Source organism: Bubalus kerabau, chromosome 1 (assembly GCF_029407905.1).
Source record: "Bubalus kerabau isolate K-KA32 ecotype Philippines breed swamp buffalo chromosome 1, PCC_UOA_SB_1v2, whole genome shotgun sequence".
In the NCBI taxonomy this organism is placed as follows: domain Eukaryota; kingdom Metazoa; phylum Chordata; class Mammalia; order Artiodactyla; family Bovidae; genus Bubalus; species Bubalus kerabau.
In genome coordinates, this window is record NC_073624.1 from 15,267,593 (window position 1) to 15,288,905 (window position 21,313).

Consider the following 21,313-nt stretch of genomic DNA (forward strand, 5'->3'; position numbering starts at 1 on the left):
AACACAGTAGGATCATTGTTTGAAAGGGGGTCTCTGTACCCTGCAGTCACCACTCTCCAAGGAGCACAGAAGTCTCTCTGAATCGAAACCTTCACTGATGTGCCTTGCCGAGCACTGTCTTTCCTTCTCCACTCCCCACGCTAGGGAGCTAGACCTCTGGTACCCAGTGTGTGTGTGTGGAGGGCAAGGATGCAGCATCTCTGCTGCCACCGATAACTCAGGTTCATATTGATCCAGCACGTCCAGTGGATCACTCTGTGCCGGGCACGGTGCTGAGAGCTTTCCTAGCAATGTCGTGATCTACCCCGATAGTGACCTTGACCATGCTTGAGCCTTGTGATCTCTGTTGCACTTAAGAACCAAGTCTCGAGCTTCCCTAAGTGGTCCAGTGGTTAAGAATCTGCCTGCCAACGCAGGGAACACGGGTTCGATCCCTGGTCCGGGAAGATCCCACAAGCTTTGCGGCAGCTAAGCCCATGTGCCACAACTACTGCTGAGCCTGTGCTCCCCACCAAGAGAAGCCACCGCAATGAGAAGCGGGAGCATCTTAACAAAGAGTAGCCTCAGCTTACTTCAACTAGGGAAAGCCTGAGCAGCAATGAAGGCCCAGCGTAGCCAAAAATAAATTAATTAAATTAAATTTTCAAATAATTTTTTAAAAAAGAGCCAAATCTCCCCTGTGTGTCTCTGCGTCATGTAGCTGTGTGACCCTTACACAACTCACTTTACACCATTCCCGGTCTCAGCATCCTTAATGGTAAACATGAGATGGTTATCTACAGCCCCTTCCGGCTTCAACATCTGTGTTAGGGTGCGTTTTATTAGCAGCATTCTTGGGCTTGCTCTGTGCAAAAAAGCTGAAAGCAGATTATCCAAGTGAAGTCTGCAGGAAGCCTGCTGGGTTTTAATGCAGCCTTGCAATAATCTAGAAACACTTACCAACCTGCAGCTGATTCCAAAGTATCATGACAAGGTTTTTGGACTTGATGGCAAGAGACAGTCTAGATCCAGAAATGGGTAGGACCTATGCCGAGGGGCATTTGGGAGTTTTTATGTCATTCATTTTGTTCATCTCTCCATCCCCCCACCTTCACCAGTACTGGCCAGATGTTTCTGCAGAATTTGTGTGCCTGGAACCCGAGTGGGCGGCAGGGTTTGCCCTGGGGCTCCCAGAGGTAGATGGGATGGTATAAGCAGTGCAGCCTCCGTAAGTCTCTGTAGAAAATTGAAAAGCAATAAATCAACTGCAAGTCAGTCTGCTTTGTACGATCTGACCATGGGGTTGGGCAGTTGTTTGCAGTGTTGGTGATGAAATCTTCCTCCCTGATGACCCTGACCTCTCCCCCTACCCCTGTTGCCAAGGAGAGCAAAGAAGATGGTCTCACGGGCCTTTCTCATGGTCCACAACCCAGGCCCTCCCAGCCAGGTTGCACTAAAGTCGGGGCTCCTGTCCACAGCCCTGTTCGCGTCACCCTGCCTCATGGTACCCTGTGGCCTTTGCACATCTCTCTTGACGAACAATGACTTTCCACTCCTTTGTTGTTGTTCAGTAGTTAAGTTGTGTCCGACTCTTTGTGACCCCATTGACTACAGCACGCCAAGCTTCCCTGTCCTTCATTGTCTCCCAGAGTCTGCTCAAATTCATGTCCATCGAGTCGGTGACGCCATCCAGCCATCTCATCCTCTATCGTCCCCTTCTCCTCCTGTCTTCAATCTTTCCCAGTGTCAGGGTCTTTTCCAATGAGTCAGCTCTTCACATCAGGTGGCCAAAGTATTGGAGCTTCAGCATCAGTCCTTCCAATGAATATTCAGGGTTGATTTCCCTTAGGATTGACTGGTTTGATCTCCTTGCAGTCCAAGGGACTCTCAAGAGTCTTCTCCAACCCTACTGTTCGAAAGCATCAGTTCTCTGGCACTCAGCATTCTTTATGATCCACCTCTTACATCTGTATATGACTACTGGAAAAACCATAGCTTTGACTATATGGATCTTTGGTGGCAAAGTCTCTGCTTTTTAATACACTGTCTAGTTTTGCCCTAGTTTTTCTTCCAAGGAGCAAGCACCTTTTAATTTCATGGCTGCTGTCACCGTCCACAGTGATTTTGGAGCCTAAGAAAATAAAGTATGTCATTGTTTCCATTTTCCCACTATCTATTACCTTCACACAATTTCATTAAGACAAAACATCTTAGTTCCTACAGCCAGGGCATCACACAGGGGCCCACACCCAGAAAGGGGACCTTGAACTCAAAGTGTAACACTCTGCGGTTATCATCTTGAAATTCTGCAGAATTTTATCTTTGTGGGTTTGGTAAGTGAAGCCACATGGGACCATGGAACATGCGCCTGGGGGTTTGGAGCGTGGCTTCTAACATGGTCACACCTCCTGCCACCACTCTGCCTCTGAGAAATGTTTGCTCTCGGCCCTGCAGCCTCGGGAGCTGGTTCTGCCTTCAGCCACCCTCAGTCCATCTCTGACTCTCTGCACCCACTTTGTATTCGCTGTGGTGTGGACTCAGGGGAGAGGCGGACACAGACAAGAAGGAGGGGGCCCCTGGCCTTGGAGGACAGAGTCTAGTGAGTAAACTGCATTGTGCCCAGAGGGCTGTGACACGTGCCACCATGACGTGGGCATGCAGAGGGGGTTGGGCTGCTGCTATCGGGGGAGCATGATGGAAAGTTAGCTTCTGAACTGGGTGCTGAAGAGTGAGCAACATTTCAGCAGAAGAGGAGGTGATGAGAATGTGCAAGGGGAAGGGTCACATGGGTCATAAAGCTTATTTAAATGGCTGCTGAACAGTGAGCCGGGCTGCAGATGGGGCATGGGAGTCCAGTCATGATGTGATGAAAAGAAGCACTGGTCTTGAACTGCAGAGACCCCCCTTCTCTGCTTCCTGTGTTTCTCTTCTTTAAACTGCAGTTTGGGGTTTCCTCATCTATAAAATGAAGTGAAAAGTGAAAGTGTTAGTCGCTCAGTCTTGTCTGACTCTTTGCAACCCCATGGACTGTAGCCGCCAGGCTCCTCTGTCCATGGGATTCTCCAGGCAGGAATGCTAGAATAGGTTGCCATGCCCTTCTCCAGGGGATCTTCCTGATCTGGGGATCGAACCCCCGTTTCATGCTTTACAGGTGGATTCTTTACCATCTGAGCCACCAGAGAAACCCATATAAAATAAAGGAGTTGGAGTAAATGCCTTTCTGCTTCTAACACCCTTTGGTTCCATACACAGACCACTCCCCATAAAGCAGCCCAATCCATCAAGGCTCTTCCTTCCCACTCACCGTTGCAGTGACCTTACCAATCTAGACATGGACTCTTATTCCACCTGGGACCTCCGTCCACTCACCTCACTTGTTCAGTTTCCGTATGAGCAAGTAGCCTGCATATGCTTAGTTGATGGTGATGGGGCTTGGGCAGGGTGGCCGGGGGCGGTTCATAAATTGTTTTTTGATAGCCTCTCCATCCCAAATTATTTCATGGCATCTGTCTTCTTTTTTGGAAGGGAGAAAGTGGTATAATTCTAGTTGCATGGATGCCATATTTTTTGTGTTGTTCAAGTTTCATTTTGTTGGACCTGCAAGATTGAAGGGAAAAATCACTTTTATGTGGAGTTGGGGTGGGGAGATTAGTTATTCCATGGGAACCATTTTCCCAGGATCATGCTGTTCCTGGGGAGGGGGGGCATCTCTAGATGGGAGCAGCAAAGCTAGAATCCTTCGCTCAGCCTTGACCTTGAAAGAATCAGTTGTCCAGAGAGTGGTTCCCATGGAAGGAAGATGCTCCCCTTATCAGAGAAACAGGCCGGGAGCCAGGAGGAGGAAGCTGGAGGAAAGTGACAGCCGCGTTGCTGGCCTTTGGGGACACCAGAGCAGCTCTTCAGGCAAGATGTGGGAAGAGGCCACATCTGTGAGTCCTGGGAGCGAGTTAGCTTAGGCGGGCTCAGACACAGACAGGTTCTGAGCCATGGGTAAGCAGGACGGCTTTTCTCCTCTTTTTTTTAACTGCTATTTATTTTCATTTATTTATTTGGCTGGGCAGGGTAACAGCACACAGGGTCTTCTCGTTACGGCACGCAGAATCTTTAGTTGTGACATGTAAACTTTTACTTGTGGCATGTGGGATCTAGTTCCCTGACCAGGGATCGAACCCGGGCCCCCTGCATCAGGAGTGCAGACTGGACCAGCAGGGAAGTCCCAGGACTGATTTTCTGTGTCTTGTGCCACCTTTGTTTATTTCCCTTCTCTTCTTCCCCTGGGTTTTGTAGTCTTTCTGGAAATACCCAAGGTGAGCCAAGGGAAGGATTTGATTTTCCACGCTTAGAGCTTTCGAGAGGAAACGACAGAGCCCCGGGGACGGTGAGGCGGCTGCGGTGGTGGTAACAGAATGAGCACTCGTGGCGGGTGGGGCGAAGTGCAGGGCACTGGGGAGGGTCTAACGAGTGGCCACCCCTCCCGCATCAGAACCCTCTCCTTCCAGGGCTGTGCTTCCAGGGCTGTGCTCTAGGGAGGGAGTGACCAGCATGAAGGTATGTGGAGATCAGCCCTCTAATTCCACACGGACTCGGCAGAAACCCCAAGTGGAGGCTCTACTATGGCAACAGAACGAAAGCGTTGATGGGTTAAGATGCCACTGAACCAAGGAGATGGCAGAGTTAGAAACAGAACCATTAAAAAAGGAGCGTTTCATAGTGGGAAACAAAACATCAGACAAGAGAAATCGACAGGGAATCTTGTGCTTCAGGGCAAGTGCAGCCCATTCATTTGAGCTGAGTCTCCACCTTCTGCAGGCAGTGCTTCGGGGGGTCTGCTGTCTTGGGAAGGGGGCGTCTGGGGATCAGGTGGGCACATTGGCAAGCATGTCCATCAGAGAGCTCGACAGAGAACCCTGACACTCAGGCCATCTCACAGAGTGGGTCGTTACAGGGGCAGGAGGACTGCTCTGCCAGGCTGGCCAATGATGACCCCTCTCTGACGCTGCAGATTGAGGGGAAGCTGGCCCAACCCCCAGCCTCAGGGTATTCACTCCTTCCAGAGACCCCAGGGACCGCAGCGAAGTGGGCAAGAGAACTCTGATTCTTGACACAATTGCAAGGCTGCCGCTGCTGATATTTTTTAATTAGAAACATAGTGTATGTACCTTTAGAATTTTCAGGTTCCGTTTCTTTGTAGTTTCATGAAGTGGTGCGAGAGGTGGTCTTTTCAGGCTCAAGAGACATTTAAAGAAACAGCAGGATGTCAGGCTCACCCAGCAGAAGGCTACAGACGGTGGACCTCAGGTGCTCAGGTGACGGGTGCTGTCCATCCGAGAAAGATCCAGGCTGAATGCCCAGAGGTGACCTCCCCTGCCGCTTTAGGTCCTCGGGAGAGACCTGACTCTTCCAGGCTATAGCCCTTCAGTGATACTCTTTGTCTTTGTGAGACAGATTATTTTGCCTTCTCTCTCTTACACACAACACACACACACACACACACACACACACACACGTCTCTTTCCCTCTCACCCAGCCACACTGCTGGAAGAAGGATTGTTGGGGTGAAGGCACTTGGATGTCTAGGAGAGTAAGAGGGGAAGGTGAGAGGAATAGACAGCCTCTGTCTCTGGCCATCACAGGGGCGTTTTGATGCTCTCCTTGGATGGTGGTACTCAGCTCTCCATCCTGCCTCACAGGGATCCCCAGGCTCAGGTATCCGGTCCAGGAATGACACGGACGCAGCCGCCACCACCTGCTAGTAACACACGTGTTTCCTTTTCAGATCTTACAGGTGAACAAGGTGATGTCCATCTTGTTTTATGTGATGTTTCTCGCTTATCTCCGTGGCGTCCAAGGGAACAGCATGGATCAAAGGAGTCTGCCGGAAGACTCACTCAATTCCCTGATTATCAAGCTGATCCAGGCAGATATTTTAAAAAACAAGCTCTCCAAACAGATGGTGGACGTTAAGGAGAACTACCAGAGCACCCTGCCCAAAGCAGAGGCCCCGCCCCGAGAGCCGGCCAAGTCGGAATTCCAGCCGGTGACGGCCATGGGCCCCGAGCTGCTGCGGCACCAGAGACGCTACAACTCGCCCCGGGTCCTGCTGAGTGACAGCACCCCCCTGGAGCCCCCTCCCCTGTACCTCATGGAGGATTACGTGGGCAACCCCGTGGTGGCCAACAGAACGTCGCGGAGGAAGAGGTACGCGGAGCACAAGAGCCACCGGGGCGAGTACTCCGTGTGCGACAGTGAGAGCCTGTGGGTGACCGACAAGTCGTCGGCCATTGACATTCGGGGACACCAGGTCACGGTGCTGGGGGAGATCAAGACCGGCAACTCCCCCGTCAAACAATATTTTTATGAGACGAGGTGTAAGGAGGCCAGGCCTGTCAAGAACGGTTGCAGAGGAATCGATGACAAACACTGGAACTCGCAGTGCAAAACCTCCCAAACCTACGTCCGCGCGCTGACGTCAGAAAACAACAAACTGGTGGGCTGGCGGTGGATCCGGATAGACACGTCTTGTGTGTGTGCCTTGTCCAGGAAGATCGGAAGAACATGACTTGGCGTCTCTCCCCATATATAAATTATTACTTTAAATTATATGATATGCATGTAGCATATAAATGTTTATATTGTTTTTATATATTATAAGTTGACCTTTATTTATTAAACTTCGGCAACCCTTACAGTATATAAGCTTTTTTCTCAATAAAATCCGTGTGCTTGGCTTCCCTCAGGCCTTCTCCCATCTGTTTAACCTGATTCTGTAACCCGGCTCCCGGGAGCTGCCCTGTAAAGTCTGTGTACACCACTATTTTACTTTCAGTATTGTCAAAGGCCGTGACTGTCGTTTTAGTAAACTTGTTGAAATCGGCTGATGTCAGAGTTGTGTGTAGACACAGTTCCGTACCCCGTTTCAGGATGCATCATAATTGATTCATTAATCAAAAGAACTGGTACCACTTCCGCCGCAGGGATGCTCAGCGGCTCTTAATTCTGGCCGGCAAGCTCACTGTCCGAGAACCTCCTTGCCTTCCTCTGCTGTCAGTTTTTGCCAATTAGAATTATGATCTACTCTGATGTTATGGTCCCAGAACAATAACAACGAATCTGGCAGTTTTCATTTTGGAAGTTTCTTTCAGCTCGTTTGTTGTTTGGGGGTTTGAGATGGTTAAGGGTTGAATTTCTTTTTTTTCTTTTCTTGGCTTCGGTTTTTGTTTTGCTCTGTGTAAAAGTGGTTTTCGTCTTCCGAGGCACATAGGAAAATGTTTTTTTAACTATTTGCAACAGAAATAATTGTAGAGTTACCCAGGAGCAGAAGCGGATGGTGAGTCATCTCTGCACAGAAGAGAAGTGTGGTCCTGGTCGATTCTCCAGGAGTTTCTTCTGCCTCCCCATCCTCTGCTGACTCTTCCTGCAGCCCCAGGGGGAACTGATGATAAAGGCTTGTGCCGAAGGAGGGAGTCAGACCTTGGTGCAAATTCCAGCTCCTCCCCGTGACTGTGGGCAGGGCTTTGAAGCCACCCTGAGCCCAGGTTGCCTGGAGTCAAGAGAGTCAGATATGGGGCTTGCCTACCCCACAGGCTGCCATGGTTAGGCCCCATAATCATGGGAGGCATCTCAGAGTCCCAGCATGGTGTAGCTATTCAAGAACAAAAGTTCCTTACCCCTCCCTCCTCTCCTTCTCCTTACTTAGGTATTGTGCTCCTCTCTATGGTTTTTGTTTTAGGGTTTCATTTTGTTCTCCCCACACCTAGCTCGACTGAGATGTAATTGACATGTAATGCTATATAAGTTCAAGGTGTGCAATGTGATGATTTGACACATGTACATATTGTGAAATGTTTACCACCGTAAGGCTACTTAGCACATCCTTCACCTCATGTAATTGCCATTGTTGTTACTGTGAAAACATTTTAAATCTACTCATTGCTACTTTCAAGTATACAGTACAGTATTGTCATCACGGTCACCAGGCCATGCAGGGTCCATTCAATCCCCCCAAACTTCTTCCTCTTAAAATTTGAAATTTCTGCTCTCCTCCTCTTCCCCATCCCCAAACCCTGGCAGCTGAAATTCTGCTCTGTGCTTCTATGAGTTCAACTTTGTTGTTGTTTAGTTCAGTCATGTCTAACTCATTTTCGACCCCATGGATTGCAGCCCACCAGGCTCCTCTGCTCGTGGGACTCCCCAGGCCACAGTACCAGAATGGGTTGCCTTTCCCTTCTCCAGGGGATCTTCCCCACCTAGGGATGGAACCCAGGTCCTCTGCATTGCAGGTGGATTCTTCACCACTGAGCCACCCGCTTTTTTAGTCTACTGTACTTGAGCTCTGTATCATTTTTGGTTGACTCATCACTTTGGATGTAAAAACCCCAACTGGAGGGAATCTTCCGGGTGCCTGCTAATCCCAGGAGTGTCCACAATAGCCCAAGGGGTCATTTGGTGATGGTCACACCCGTCCTGCCAAGGCAGACACTAGTGATGCCCTTCAGGCACTTTTCCCCTGGGAAAACTGGGACACCCACCCACCCACCCCTCCCACTGCAGAGGATGAACTGGGCAGCAGTTTGTCCCCTGGGGTCTGGAGCCTAAGGACTCCAGTCTCCAATCTGGGCAGAGGTGCAGGGTACCCACTAACCCACTATGGACCCTGCATTCCTGTCCTGAAACCCTGTCTGGTCACTTCCCTGGTTTGGCCTGCCTTCCACTAAGGCCTGTGTGTACCCTCTACCTGAAGCAGCCTGCACACATACCAAACACAGTCTGTGTCCTTTATGGAACATGATCCTCTTGCAACAGGCTCAGCAAACAGCAGTGGCTTTGATGAAGAGCATGGTCAGCCCACACTCAATTCTGGATGCTCAAAACCTGAGGGCAGGAAGTGAAGAACTGACTATGTGCCCGCCACGGGCTGGGCACTCTCAGTCTCTGCCACCCCTGTGAGTTGTCACAAATGTGTGGAGGTGGCGATTGTCATCTTGTGTTTACAGGTGATGAAACCGAGGCCTGAGGATTTAACCTGCCCGAGGATTTAACGGAGCAGGTAAGTGGCAGAGGGAAGACGAAGTCCCTGTTTGAGAGATGTCAGGGCTGTTTGCTCATCACTGGTCCCCTGCCCAACGCAGCCTTGCATCTTGGAATGAACAGCACAGTCCTAGGGAAGTTGAAAGCTTGTTCTCTGCATGGAAACCTGCGGAAGCTCTTGCTTCAGAAGCCTATATCAAGAACACAGTAAGCCTGCCCATAGGATTATTGTTATTGCTGTTTAGAGGCTGTCGTGTCCAACTCTTTGCAACCCCATGGACTGCAGCCCACCAGGTTCCTTTGTCCACGAGATTTCCCATGCAAGAACACTGAAGTGGGTTGCCATTTCCTTCTCTAGGAGATCTTCCTGACCCAGGGATCGATCCTGCGTCTCTTGCATTTCCTGCATTGGCAGCTGGAGTCTTTGCCACTGGGCCACCAGGGAAGCTCACCAATAGGATCCTGCAAGACTTGTAATTGGCCCATCTTGGTTCTCAGGTTGGAGTTAAGGAGCCCTTAGGTTCCTGTTCTGCAGTGTCTGTTTCACATGGGTTTAGGGCCTGTCTGACTGCCTGGGAAGACAGGCTTGGGTGACAGAGCCCCAGAGTCCAGCCTGGGAAGGCACAGTCCCTAAATAACAGGGCTGAGTTCCCCGGCCCCGCCTTGAAGGGAAGGAGTTTGCCTCAATGTCAAGAGCGTGTCTGGAGCCTGCTTCCAGATTGAGTGTACTTAGGGGCGAGAGTGAAGCTGGGGCTGATGAAAGCCAGCCTCAGAGAAATTCCAGCTTCAGGCCATGCCGAGCTCTGCCCTCCTCATGCTGGGGGCACAGTTCCCTCTCAGCAACTTTCCTGGCATCAGAGGACATCCAAGGTCAGCCAAGGCCAATGTGTTAGGTTCACGGGCCTGGGCAGATTCCTCCATAAGGTCTGCAGCAGACCTTGTGCGCCTGGCGCACACCTCTGCCATTGTGAAGGCTGATGGCTGAACTCGTCTCTGAGACAGGAGGGCCATGGAGGGCAGGGGTCTGGCTCCTGGAGATGCCCTTGGTGTCCGTCATCCTCCCCGGCACCTGATTTCTGGCTGGAACTTTGTTAAGCAGAGAGGTGTGTTGCAGGGTGAGGAGCCTGGCTGGATGACAGGCAGGTTCTAGCCTGGCTTTGTTGTCAGTGGCTGGCTGCATGACCTTGGCTAACTCACCCATCCCAAGGGGATTTCAGCATCTTGAGCTCTTACTGCAGAGAGGGCCAGTGTCCAAGCTGTCAGTCTTCTCTTCCTTGATGGATGCTCAAAAGCTCTGTTGGCCACTGGTGGAGGCTTCTTTGTACACTTGCATAAGGTGCCCCCCCCCCATGCTGTGTGAACTTGACCAAGTTACTTAACCTCTCTGAGCCTTTGTTCCCTTGTCTTAAAAATGAGGGGAGTGCCCAAATCATTAGATCGTTTTGCAACGTCATGAAAACAGCCTGTTCCTGGCCTGTCAGAAGCCCCCTAAGAGTGACCCCCTGGTGAGGCTTGGGGAGACTTTTAGGAGCCCTCACTCTGGAAGTCTAGGAGGAATTGCCCAACTTCACGGTGGACGATTGGTCTTAATTAAGAGTCTAAATCACCCACCCCCTCGGAGGCACTCCCGGGGTTCGTGTTCACCCACTTCTCTTCCACGGGTCCCTTGAACTCTTTTCAGCAGAAATACGAGCAGCACAAGTGATTTTCTGAAGAATCAGGGAGGTCGGGGCTTGGAGGGGGGGTGTTCCTTCTTGAAAATTTATGGGTCAGCTTTGTTTTCGTCTTGTGTGTCTGTCTGTCTGTCTCACGTCCAACAATGTTTTCTCCACGTTGGTGATCAGGGTTTGGCGTTTTTTAAGAACTTGGTTGTTTTTCTCTCCCCTATCCATGAGTGAATGAGCCTGTATGTCCGTTTACATCTGCTTTTTAGTTCACTGAGTCTGTGTGGAAACCTTCCACTGAGGTTCAGAAAAATCATCTGCGTGGTATGTTTATCACCTCCGAACACGTGTGTGGGAATGAGTCCGTGTCCTCAGCTCCCGGCTACCTGGAGACTTGTCTGACTTCACCAGGAAGATGGCTCCCTGGGCTTCCAGCTCGGATGGCCCCGGCCATGCAGAGCCTCCCAGGTTGCCCTACCAACAGCTTCAGCAGGCATCTTCGGAGGCCTGACAGGCAGCCGATTACCTGGAGCCCCCTGCCCACCCCCATGACACAGCTTGAGGGTCCTAAAAGTGCTCTTTGCACAAAACCCAGATGGAGCCACCACCCTGAAGACTGGTTCTCTGCCCCCAGAACCTTCGTCAGCCTAACCCCTGCCTCCAAGTTCCCACCCCCAGATCTAAGGAGACCCAAACCCTTTATACACATCTTCTCAAGTTACTTCTCCACAGGCTGCTCATGAGGCACCCGTGTTTTCATGACAGGCTGAAAGGCAAGCGCCTCTGGGTTGACCAGAAACCCTGGGCTTTTGTCTAGTTCCAGATAAAGGATGGCCTGGCTTGGACAAGCCAGGGAGGTCACAGGCACTCTCAAGGGCCGTGGGTTTGTTTCTTTCCACCCTGGGCCTTGTATATATGGTACAGAAGGCCAATAGACCAAGCACGGATGGTCTGAGGTGGGGGCCAGGGGAAGGGAGGGCCCAGGAGATGGAGAGGCAAAGACACACACATATCAAGAGAATTTTCTAGAAGCTGGCTACCGCTGAGGCGTCTGGCTGAGTTGAATTAGTGCAGGGCTCAGTAATGACATTGCGTGTACAGTTACAGAAACCTCAGTGGCAAGAAAACATAAAAGTTTATTAGGAAATGGTGAAGCACAGTTTACTGGGTTAGATGGCTTTTCACATGGAGATACAGGGAGGTGGGTTGACGTGCATGCGTGTGTTTGCATGTATCCATGTTTGTGTGTGTGTGTAGCTGCTTTGATTTCTCAACCATTGATGTATTGCATTTTTTTAAGGAAAGGTAATGCTTGAAAAGAATGTTCCAGAACATGAGTTTAACCTTTAGGAGACTGAGCTGGTAGCCAGCTGGGGAGCATATGGAACAAACATTCTTGGGACTAGAAAACAGGCGGGTTGGGATTGAGGATTTACAGGCAGAAAAGGCATCAGGCAGTTTCCAGCAGCCTAAACAGAAGGGGCTGAAGCTGTGTGCTTTCTGATTGGGCAGGAAAGTGCTGGAGACTGGTGCTGGGGTGAAGGGCTGAAAGGGAAGGTCAGCCTGAAGAATAAATAATCACAGTAGTGGTTATCACGTACTGGCTGCTTCTTCCCTGTAAGGCTCTGTGTGTACACTCCAGGAGTTTTAACTCTTTTGTGCCATTGAGGACACAGGTTAAGGAAATTTAGGTAACTTAACCAGAGATGGTATGGCTGGTAAGGGCACACGCCCAGAGGGGAGCCTGAGAGGTCTGGAAGCAGTTGCTCTGAAGACTGTGATGGGGAGGACGCTGAGTGCCTTAGGAGACCTTGACCTGAATTTCAATGAGAGTGAGATGAGTGGCAGGCATGTGGCACAAGGAACAATTAACAGGTCAACACGACAGGGATTTCCAGCAATTGTTCTACCCAAGGGAGATGCCAGACTCACCAGCACTGTGGCTCACAGCAGAGGGGACTTGAACTGGATCTAGAATCTTCATGCCCAACCCCCACAAACCCCACCTGGTAACTAATCAATCACCATACTAGCTGGAAAGTGAGTGTACCTTTTCCCTGAAGGATAAAAAGCAGCATGGCTGCAATATTTGGATCTTTTGCAAAAGAATAGAAGACAGGAATTTCAAATTGGGACAGAATTTTTTATCCTCCCTTACAACAAAGGTTCGTCTAGTCAAGGCTATGGTTTTTCCTGTGGTCATGTATGGATGTGAGAGTTGGACTGTGAAGGAGGCTGAGCACCGAAGAATTGATGCTTTTGAACTGTGGTGTTGGAGAAGACTCTTGAGAGTCCCTTGGACTGCAAGGAGATCCAGCCAGTCCATTCTGAAGGAGATCAGCCCTGGGATTTCTTTGGAAGGAATGATGCTAAAGCTGAAACTCCAGTACTTTGACCACCTCATGCGAAGAGTTGACTCATTGGAAAAGACTCTGATGCTGGGAGGGATTGGGGGCAGGAGGAGAAGGGGAGGACAGAGGATGAGATGGCTGGATGGCATCACTGACTCGATGGACGTGAGTCTGAGTGAACTCTGGGAGTTGGTGATGGACAGGGAGGCCTGGCGTGCTGTGATTCATGGGGTCACAAAGAGTCGGACATGACTGAGCGACTGAACTGAACTGACAATCTTTTATCCATTCAATGCATTTCTAAAATCCTTTTGAACACCTTTTAGGCAGCAGGAAGCTTCTCTGATAGCTCAGTTGGTAAAGAATCCACCTGCAATGCAGGAGACCCCGGTTCAATTCCTGGGTCAGGAAAGATCCATTGGAGAAGTGATAGGCTACCCACTCCAGTATTTTTGGGCTTCCCTTGTGGCTCAGCTTGTAAAGATTCAGCCTGCAATTCAGGAGACCTGGGTTTGATCTCTGGGTTGGGAAGATCCCCTGGAGAAGGGAAAGGCTACCCACTCCAGTATTCTGGCCTGGAGAAAAGAGTCAGACACAGCTGAGTGACTTTCACTTCACTCACTAGGTGGCAGGCACCCTGTTCAACTGTATGGATTCGGCAAAAGAGATGTCATCTTTCCTGAAAGAACAGTGAATAAAAAGGATGGGACCTTCAAGTATAACCACTGCAAGTATCCTTGATAACACTCACATCTTCTCCATGAGCACCTGCCCACAAAGAGTTGGTGCTATTTGGGGGGCTTCCCTGGTGGCTCAGATGGTAAAGACTCTGCCTGCAGTGCAGAGACCCAGGGCCAATCCCTGGATCTCTGGAGATCCCCAAGATCCCCTGGAGGAGGGAATGGCAACCCACTCCAGTATTCTTGCCTGGAGATGGACAGAGGAGCCATTCATGTCCTCTCCATGAGCACCTGCTCACAAGGAGTTAGTACTGTTTTAAAAAAACTAATTATCTGATAGAAATCCACTCCCTACATTGAAGTCAAATCTACGATAAAACAACTGTAACAAGATTGTTGACAAAAGGGTCTCCAGGAACCCAGAAAATGAGCAACTAAATGCTGCTGGGAACAGTGAGAGAAGGCTTCCCTGAGGAGGCAACTCTGAGCTGTCTCTTAGGGATGAGTAAAAGTTTGACAAAGAAGAATGTTTGTCATCTGAAGGGCCCGTCACCTGAGTCTCTGACTGATTAGGTCTGAGTGGGACCTGGGAATCTGCATTTCTAACAAGTTCCCAGAAGATGCTGCTGCACACTTTGAGAATCACTGGTTTATTACATACTAAGGAATCAACAAAGGTGTTTTTTCTCTAATTTTTAAGGATATGATTTTGGTGGTAGGATAACTGATGGGTGGACCTGAGGCAAATTGAGGGACAGCTGGAAAATCAGCAATAAATTGTACATAGGAGAACCCAGACTAGAACGAGGCAGAGGGAGCAAGCAGGAACTAGGGATGGGAGGGGCATTTTTCAGGTGGCATAGACTGGATCTGGTACCCAGTTGGATGCGGAAGATGAGAGAGGAAGGCATATGGAAATGATCACTATGTTCTGGAGGCACAATGATTCTAGATCCAATTCGAAGACTGCAAGATGTGTGGATTTGAAGATGGGGATGATTGATAAGGAGTTTGACGTCGAGATAGCCAATAAACAACTCATTGTCAAGATAGAAGCATGCTTGAAAAGATCAAAGCACAGCTGTTATTCATCTAGAAATAATCCGGCACAGGTAAGCCTCTCAGTTTACAAGCGGGTCTAGCCAAAGCCCCATAGAAGCAAATTAGGGTGTGGAATTTGTACCCCTGTAGGGATCTGTGGTCAGACCTCCACTTCAGATGACCCAAAGTATGGTAACAGTATGCTGAGGTCCAGGGCATCTGTGTCTTCACACCAGCACGACTTCTTGGGAGTGTGGTTTAGCTGTAAGCTGGCAGTGCACCTGTATATATGTCAGATTACATCTGAAGGACAAATCAGATGTTGGGAAGCCAAGCTCTAAAGATTCTGTTACAAAAAGACATAGTGTGGTTCTGTTTTCCGGGCTAGAACCTTTCCTTGTTGTTGCCTCGGCTCCTTGAAACTTTGTCAATCAGGAAAATAAAAGATCGTTCTCTCTTAGGAAAATCCTGGTAGGAGCCAAGCTATATTCTGCTCCTGGGCTTCTATGGGTGTCATTCCCTCTGCCTGGGAGCTGGTCCTCTGTCCCCTGCTCCCTTCATCTGATTGCCTCCTCCTTGGTTTACAAAATCCTCTGTTTATAAATCCATACCCCAGGTCATCCATCTTTCCTTGGGGGGACCTTTCTTGACACCTCCTCCTGAGTTCATTAGAGTCTAGCCTTCCCCATCTTTTCATGTGGTCCTGCCACCCGGCATTTATACCACATGACACAGCTGAAATGGCAGCTGTCTGGGTGTTGGTGTGAGTCTTTGTTTGGTACGTCGCCCCATTTGACTTTGATCTCCCTAGGGAGCAATCATGCTGATTTTGTCAGAATCATATCCCTAATGCTGGGCACTGAGCTCACAGTAGGCAGTCAGAGAATATTTTTACACAAATGGATAATGAATCCCCGTAATAAACTGGGACTGCAACAGGAAGGATTTGGGTCAAACCTAAGGGAGAAGGATGCTTTTGAACTGTGGTGTTGGAGAAGACTCTTGAGAACCCCTTGGACTACAAGGAGATCAAGCCAGTCAAACCTAAAGGAAATCAGTCCTGAACATTCATTCGAAGGACTGATGCTGAAGCTGAAGCTCCAATATTTTGGCCACCTGATGCAAAGGACTGACTCATTGGAAAAGACCCTGATGCTGGGAAAGATTGAAGGCGGGAAGAGAAGGGGAAGACAAAAGTTGAGATGATTGGATGGCATCACCGACTAGGACGTGAGTTTGAGCAAGCTCCAAGAGTTGGTGATGGACAGGGAAGCCTGGTGTGCTACAGTCCTTGGGGTTGCAAATAGCCGGACACAACTGAGTGACTGAATTGAACTGAGGAGAGAATGGATCAGGATGGAAGGCTCTGTTGCCGTTTAGTTATATAGATGGCTATGATGAGGTGGCGAATATTTCTGGGAGACGAGAAACTGAACAGTATAGAATCATAATGTCCTTTTCAGTGAAAGTTTCAGAGGCTCAGACAGTAAAAAAAATTGCTTGCAATGCAGGAAACCCGGGTTGGATCCCTGGGTCAAGAAGATCCCCTGGAAAAGGGAATGGCAACCCGCTCCAGTATTCTTGCCTGGAGAATTCATCAACTCAATGGACAAGAGTTTGAGCAAATTCCAGGAGGTAGTGAAGGACAGGGAAGCCTGACCTGCTGCAGTCCATGGGGTCGCAAAGAGTTGGACACGACTGAGCGACTGAACAACAACATTGTTCTTTTCGGTGCAAAGCTTTGCAATGCCATTATTGCATTGATAAAATGTTGGTGGGAGGACTTGAGTTGGAAGAAAACAGTATTTACATATAAATAAAGAGAAAACACAAGGCCAGGAGCCAGGCTGTGTTTACACTTCTAGGGAAAGAACACCTTGTACTGTAGAGCATCTATCCATCCATTCAAGTTCATGTTCATTCAACCAATGTTGATAGGGACCTACAATGTGCCCACTCTCCTCCTAGACATGGACCAGTGTAGTGATAAAGGGAAAGGGGAGGTTTGCACCTTAATGGAGCTTCTTGTCTAGAGGATGTAACAGAAAAACTAAGAAAGAAATAAGCAAATCTGCATGTATAATAATTTCAGGGAGCATTAACCACTCAGAAGAAATCCATAGAAGACAGTGAAAGGATAGAGAAGGAATACATAGGGTAAACAGGAGGTTGAGAGCTGGGTGGTGGGGGATGAGATACTATATATTTTCATGATTAAAATGCTTGCTGCTTATGAAATTCAAGGCGTGAAATGTCAGCATTCCTAAGGAAAGTAAGACACATGTCCGTATACCCTGAGAGATGAATGGCCTAATTACCGCAGAGGATCTTAAAGCAACAATCTGATGTCAAGCTTTGGCAATAGAAGCACAAACACGGCCCAGTCCGTGGACCATCCCTGTGCTTTGTGAAGCTTTCTCTCGGGACCTCAGGCCCCCTGCTCCCCTAAGAGGCCAGCATTTTGCAGTGTTGCTTCAGCAGCCTCCCCTCTGTCAGAGGGACCTTTCTCCTTGTCAGACCTGTTTCATTCCTGAGAAACCAGACTCCTCCCTCCTTCTGCCCCAGTCCCCCTCCAGATGCTAGAAGGCCTTGAGGGGGCAGCAGTGGTCAGGGCCACTGCCCAGAATTCCTGGTTGGGACTTCAACTTTCAATTCAGGGGGTGTGAGTTCGATCCCTGGTTGTGGAACTAAGATCCCACATGCCTCGCGGCCCCAAATACCTCAAAACATAAATGAGACAATATTGTAATAAATTCAAAAAAGACTTTTAAAATGGTAGATGTAAAAAAAAAATCTTAAAAAAAAATTCCCTGTACCTAGGAGCAGACCCAGCCTATCTTACAGATATGACAGAGGGTTCAGCCTTGAGATAGTATGGAAGGAGAGGCAAGCAAGGTGGTCTCTGAGAAGCTCCAGGAGGCTATTAGAACTGCTTCCCACTCTGATGTACTAAAGTCAGCTAGACTCAGAGAGGTTAGGCAAACTAGCCAACATCACACAGCTAACATGTAGGACAGAATGGGAGTGAGGACCAGATCTTCTCTCATCCAGTCCAGAGCATCTTCCCTGACTCCACACGACCTTCATAATCTCGTGACCTGGCATCACGTGGGCAAGTTCCCTAATTTCATTCGATCCTGAGTTTCCTAAGAGCTTCCCTGGTGACTCAGACAGTAAAGAATCTATCTAAAATGCTGGAGACCTGGGTTCAGTCTCTGGATCAGGATGATTCCCCTGAAGAAGGGGATGGCAACCCACTCCATTACTTTTGCCTGGAGAATTCCATGGACAGAGGAGATTGGCGGGTTACTGTCCATGGAGTCAAACAGACAGACATGACTGAGCGACTAACACACACTTGAGTTTCCTATAAATGAAGCTGATATTAGGACCTACCTCTTGGGGTGATAGTGAAAATGTGTGTAGCTGAAACAGGGAGCATGGACCAGGGGAGAGCGGTCAGCTGTAACAGGGTTATGGGGGGCTCCTCTGAGCCTTAAGAGTCTGAGCATACAGACTCCTGTGGACCCCCAGAAAAGGGGATGGCAGTGGCACATCCCTCCGGGGCTTCGGACCACCGCAGTCATTAGTAACTGGCACAGGCATCGCCTGATATTTTAGCAAGAGTTCCGAGCCTGCCACCTGATCTCCCCAACACACTGGGTGTCATCAGGACGGAAGGCAGTCGTGAAAGGCCCCAGGCAGTGCAGCCGACATCCCAAAAGCAGTCCTGAAACTGGCTCATCTCCCCTGAGAGGCGGGACCCAGTGAGCTGGCCCCACCACACAGACGCACACGCCTGGCCGCTCATCGTGACCCTCATTCAAGGAAAGAGTCTCTTTTTCTTGCCCAAATCCTTCCCGCTGCGGCCCAAGTCAGTCTCCTAGCGCTTTTGATTTTTAAGTACAGGCCAAATCTGGAAGCTTTCTAAAATCCTAGTTTCCAAAAGCACAGTGCAGTGGGATGGGAAAGGAGGTCGTGAAGTGGAGGAGTCCTGAGGCATCGCCCTTCCTCGGTAGATGCTCCAATAGCGCCTCCGCTAGGCTCACTCCTGCCCCAGCTGCTGGTGAGCCACCGCCCGTCATGATCCTTTCACTTTAGTAAAAGGCGAGAGAGATGGAGAGCAGAGAAGCAGAGCCCAGGTGCCTGCCAGGACCTGCAGTAGGAACCCCGGAATCCTGGTCCCCACTGTGCAGCTCAGAAGGGCCATGTCCACTTCCTTCCTATCCTTTGCACCAGCTCCGTATTAGACCCCCGCCTGCAGATACAGACTCAGCACAGTGTTCTGGAGAGATGAACCCAGACAGCTATGATGCATGTGACCAGGGTTCGAGCGGCTTCCGTGGCAGCTTATCATAGAACACAGACAGAGGGCTCTTTGGGCTTCCCCGGTAGGTCAGCCGGTAAAGAATCTGCCTGCAATGCAAGACTCTGATTCGATTTCTGGGTCTGGAGGTTCCCCTGGAGAAGGGATAGGTTACCCACTCCAGTATTTTGGGGCTTCTCTGGTAGCTCAGACAGTAAAGAATCTTCATGCAATTCATAAGACCTGGGTTCTATCCCTGGGTTGGGAAGATCCCCTGGAGGAGGGCATGGCAACCCACTCCAGTATTCTTGACTGGAGAATCCCCATGGACAGAGGAGCCTGGCAGACTCCAGTCCATGGGGTCTCAAAGAGTTGGACACGACTGAGCAACTAAGCACAGCACAGCACAGGGAGCTCTTTGCCTCAGGCCAACTAATAGGTTTGTGCTGTTGGGATATAAAGATTGAGGACAGCAAGGGCAAATCATGGCAGCTCAACCCAGCATACTCAGGAGCTTGACTTAGCCTTACAGAAGAGGGGAGCCTGTGTCCTGCGGGAGTTAGTCAGGAGAATGAGCTCCACACTTGGGTTACCATGGGCCCCAATGCTTCATCTGTCAAGAAGGACTCTGAGCATTGCCTCTGTCCATCCACCCTCTGGTGCCCTGCTCCCCTGGACCACTTGCACTAGCTGCCCACTGCATCTGGGCAGACCCAGGTCTGCCTGAAGTGGGAGGAATGATGTGGCCATCCCTTCCGTGGCCTCAGTGTAGACCCCAGGATGCTCTGTTACATCCTCTCTGGAGGATGGATTTAACTGTGAGTCATGCTGACAGGAAGACCTGAGGTTCGGGACATCCAGGCAGGTTGGGAGAAAGCAGATTTGAGACTCAGAACTCGGTGGGGCCACTTAATCACTCATCTGGGCTTGACCCATTCTTCGGCAGCACCCTGCCCACTCCCTGGTCCCCTTGGCCTGGTGAAAGGGAGGACCAACTCTGGTCACTGCCCCTCTGGTTTCCTGCAGCTTGAAAGTCCAGATGCCGGGTCTCAGGCCAGATCATGACGCTGTCTGCGTGGCTTCCTCTCCTCTTCATCCTGTCATCCTTCTTCCTGAGCTTTTGACGCAACCCTGCTTCATGTCAGTGTGATTGTCAGCCCGGAGGTGTCAGCCTGCTTGGGGTGGGCTCTGCAACCTTGTTCCTTCTCTGGAACCTGCATACAGGCCCTGTTGCAGGCTGGAGACCCCAGCTTCCCTTCTTACCCCAGGGTAGTTAGGTTGCAGAGCAGGGGGAGGAAGAAAGAGCACAGCTCCGGTGGCCTTGGGAGCATGAGGCTCCTGGCGGCCCCGTGGCGTGCCCTATGCTGCGGGACAGACAAGGCAGGGTCTCACCCCAGCCTGAGGAGCAGAACTGACTCTCCTCTGGGATCCAGCCTTGAAAGGAGCTGCCTGGGAGTATTCCCAGACAGGAATTGTCATCAAATGCCACTTTCCTCTGATCCCACCCAGATGATTCCAGGATTCCCCATCATCCAGAGTCCAAGCCCTTCTGTGTTTGGAGATAGGATCTTTAATCCAATCTGACCAGTATCCTTAAAAGAAGAGGAGGTTAGGAGAAAGGGGTGGGGGAGAGAAAGAGAGAGAATAGACCACATGAAGACACAGGAGAAGACAGCCATCTACAAGCCAAGGAGAAAGGCCTGCAACAGATCATTCCCTCATGGCCCTTAGAAGAAATTAACCCAGCCAAGACCTTGATCTTGGCCATCTAGACTTAAGGATTGTAAAACAATATATAAATTTACAATATACAATAATAAAACAATATTCCTTAAGTTAAATCCTCTAGTCTAGCCCTTCCTTATGGCAGCTCTAGCAAATGAATACAGATACTTTAAAAAGGAAAATGTGTGCTGCGTGCTAAGTCACTAAGTTGTGTCTGACTCTTTGCAACCTCATGGACTGCAGCCCACCAGGCTCCTCTGTCCATGGGATTCTCCAGGCAAGAATACTGGAGTGGGTTGTCATGCCCTTCTCCAGGGGATCTTTCCAACCCAGGGATCGAACCCATGTCTCTTATGTCTCCTGCATTGGCGAATGTGTTCTTTACCACTAGTGCCACCTGGAAATCACAGCAAATTATAAATGTTAAAAGCTTACAGTTACCGTTTAAAAAAATCAGAAAATACAGAACACTGAATACCAAGTTTCATGAACTGCCCGGCGTGCCTTTATAATACTTTCCCATAATTTTTGTCTACATAT

The 21,313-nt window shown here is 49.7% G+C and overlaps 1 protein-coding gene across 1 annotated transcript in view; it reads left to right on the plus strand.

Moving 5' to 3' along the window:
* NTF3 (neurotrophin 3) overlaps positions 1–6,820 on the plus strand; it is a 75,667-nt gene extending 68,847 nt beyond the window's left edge. The window contains exon 2 of the mRNA XM_055568860.1: positions 5,756–6,820. Within this exon, the coding sequence (XP_055424835.1) occupies positions 5,756–6,538 (783 nt within the window). The 3' untranslated portion in view covers positions 6,539–6,820. The remainder of the gene's footprint in view (positions 1–5,755) is intronic.
* Positions 6,821–21,313: the final 14,493 nt, after the last annotated feature.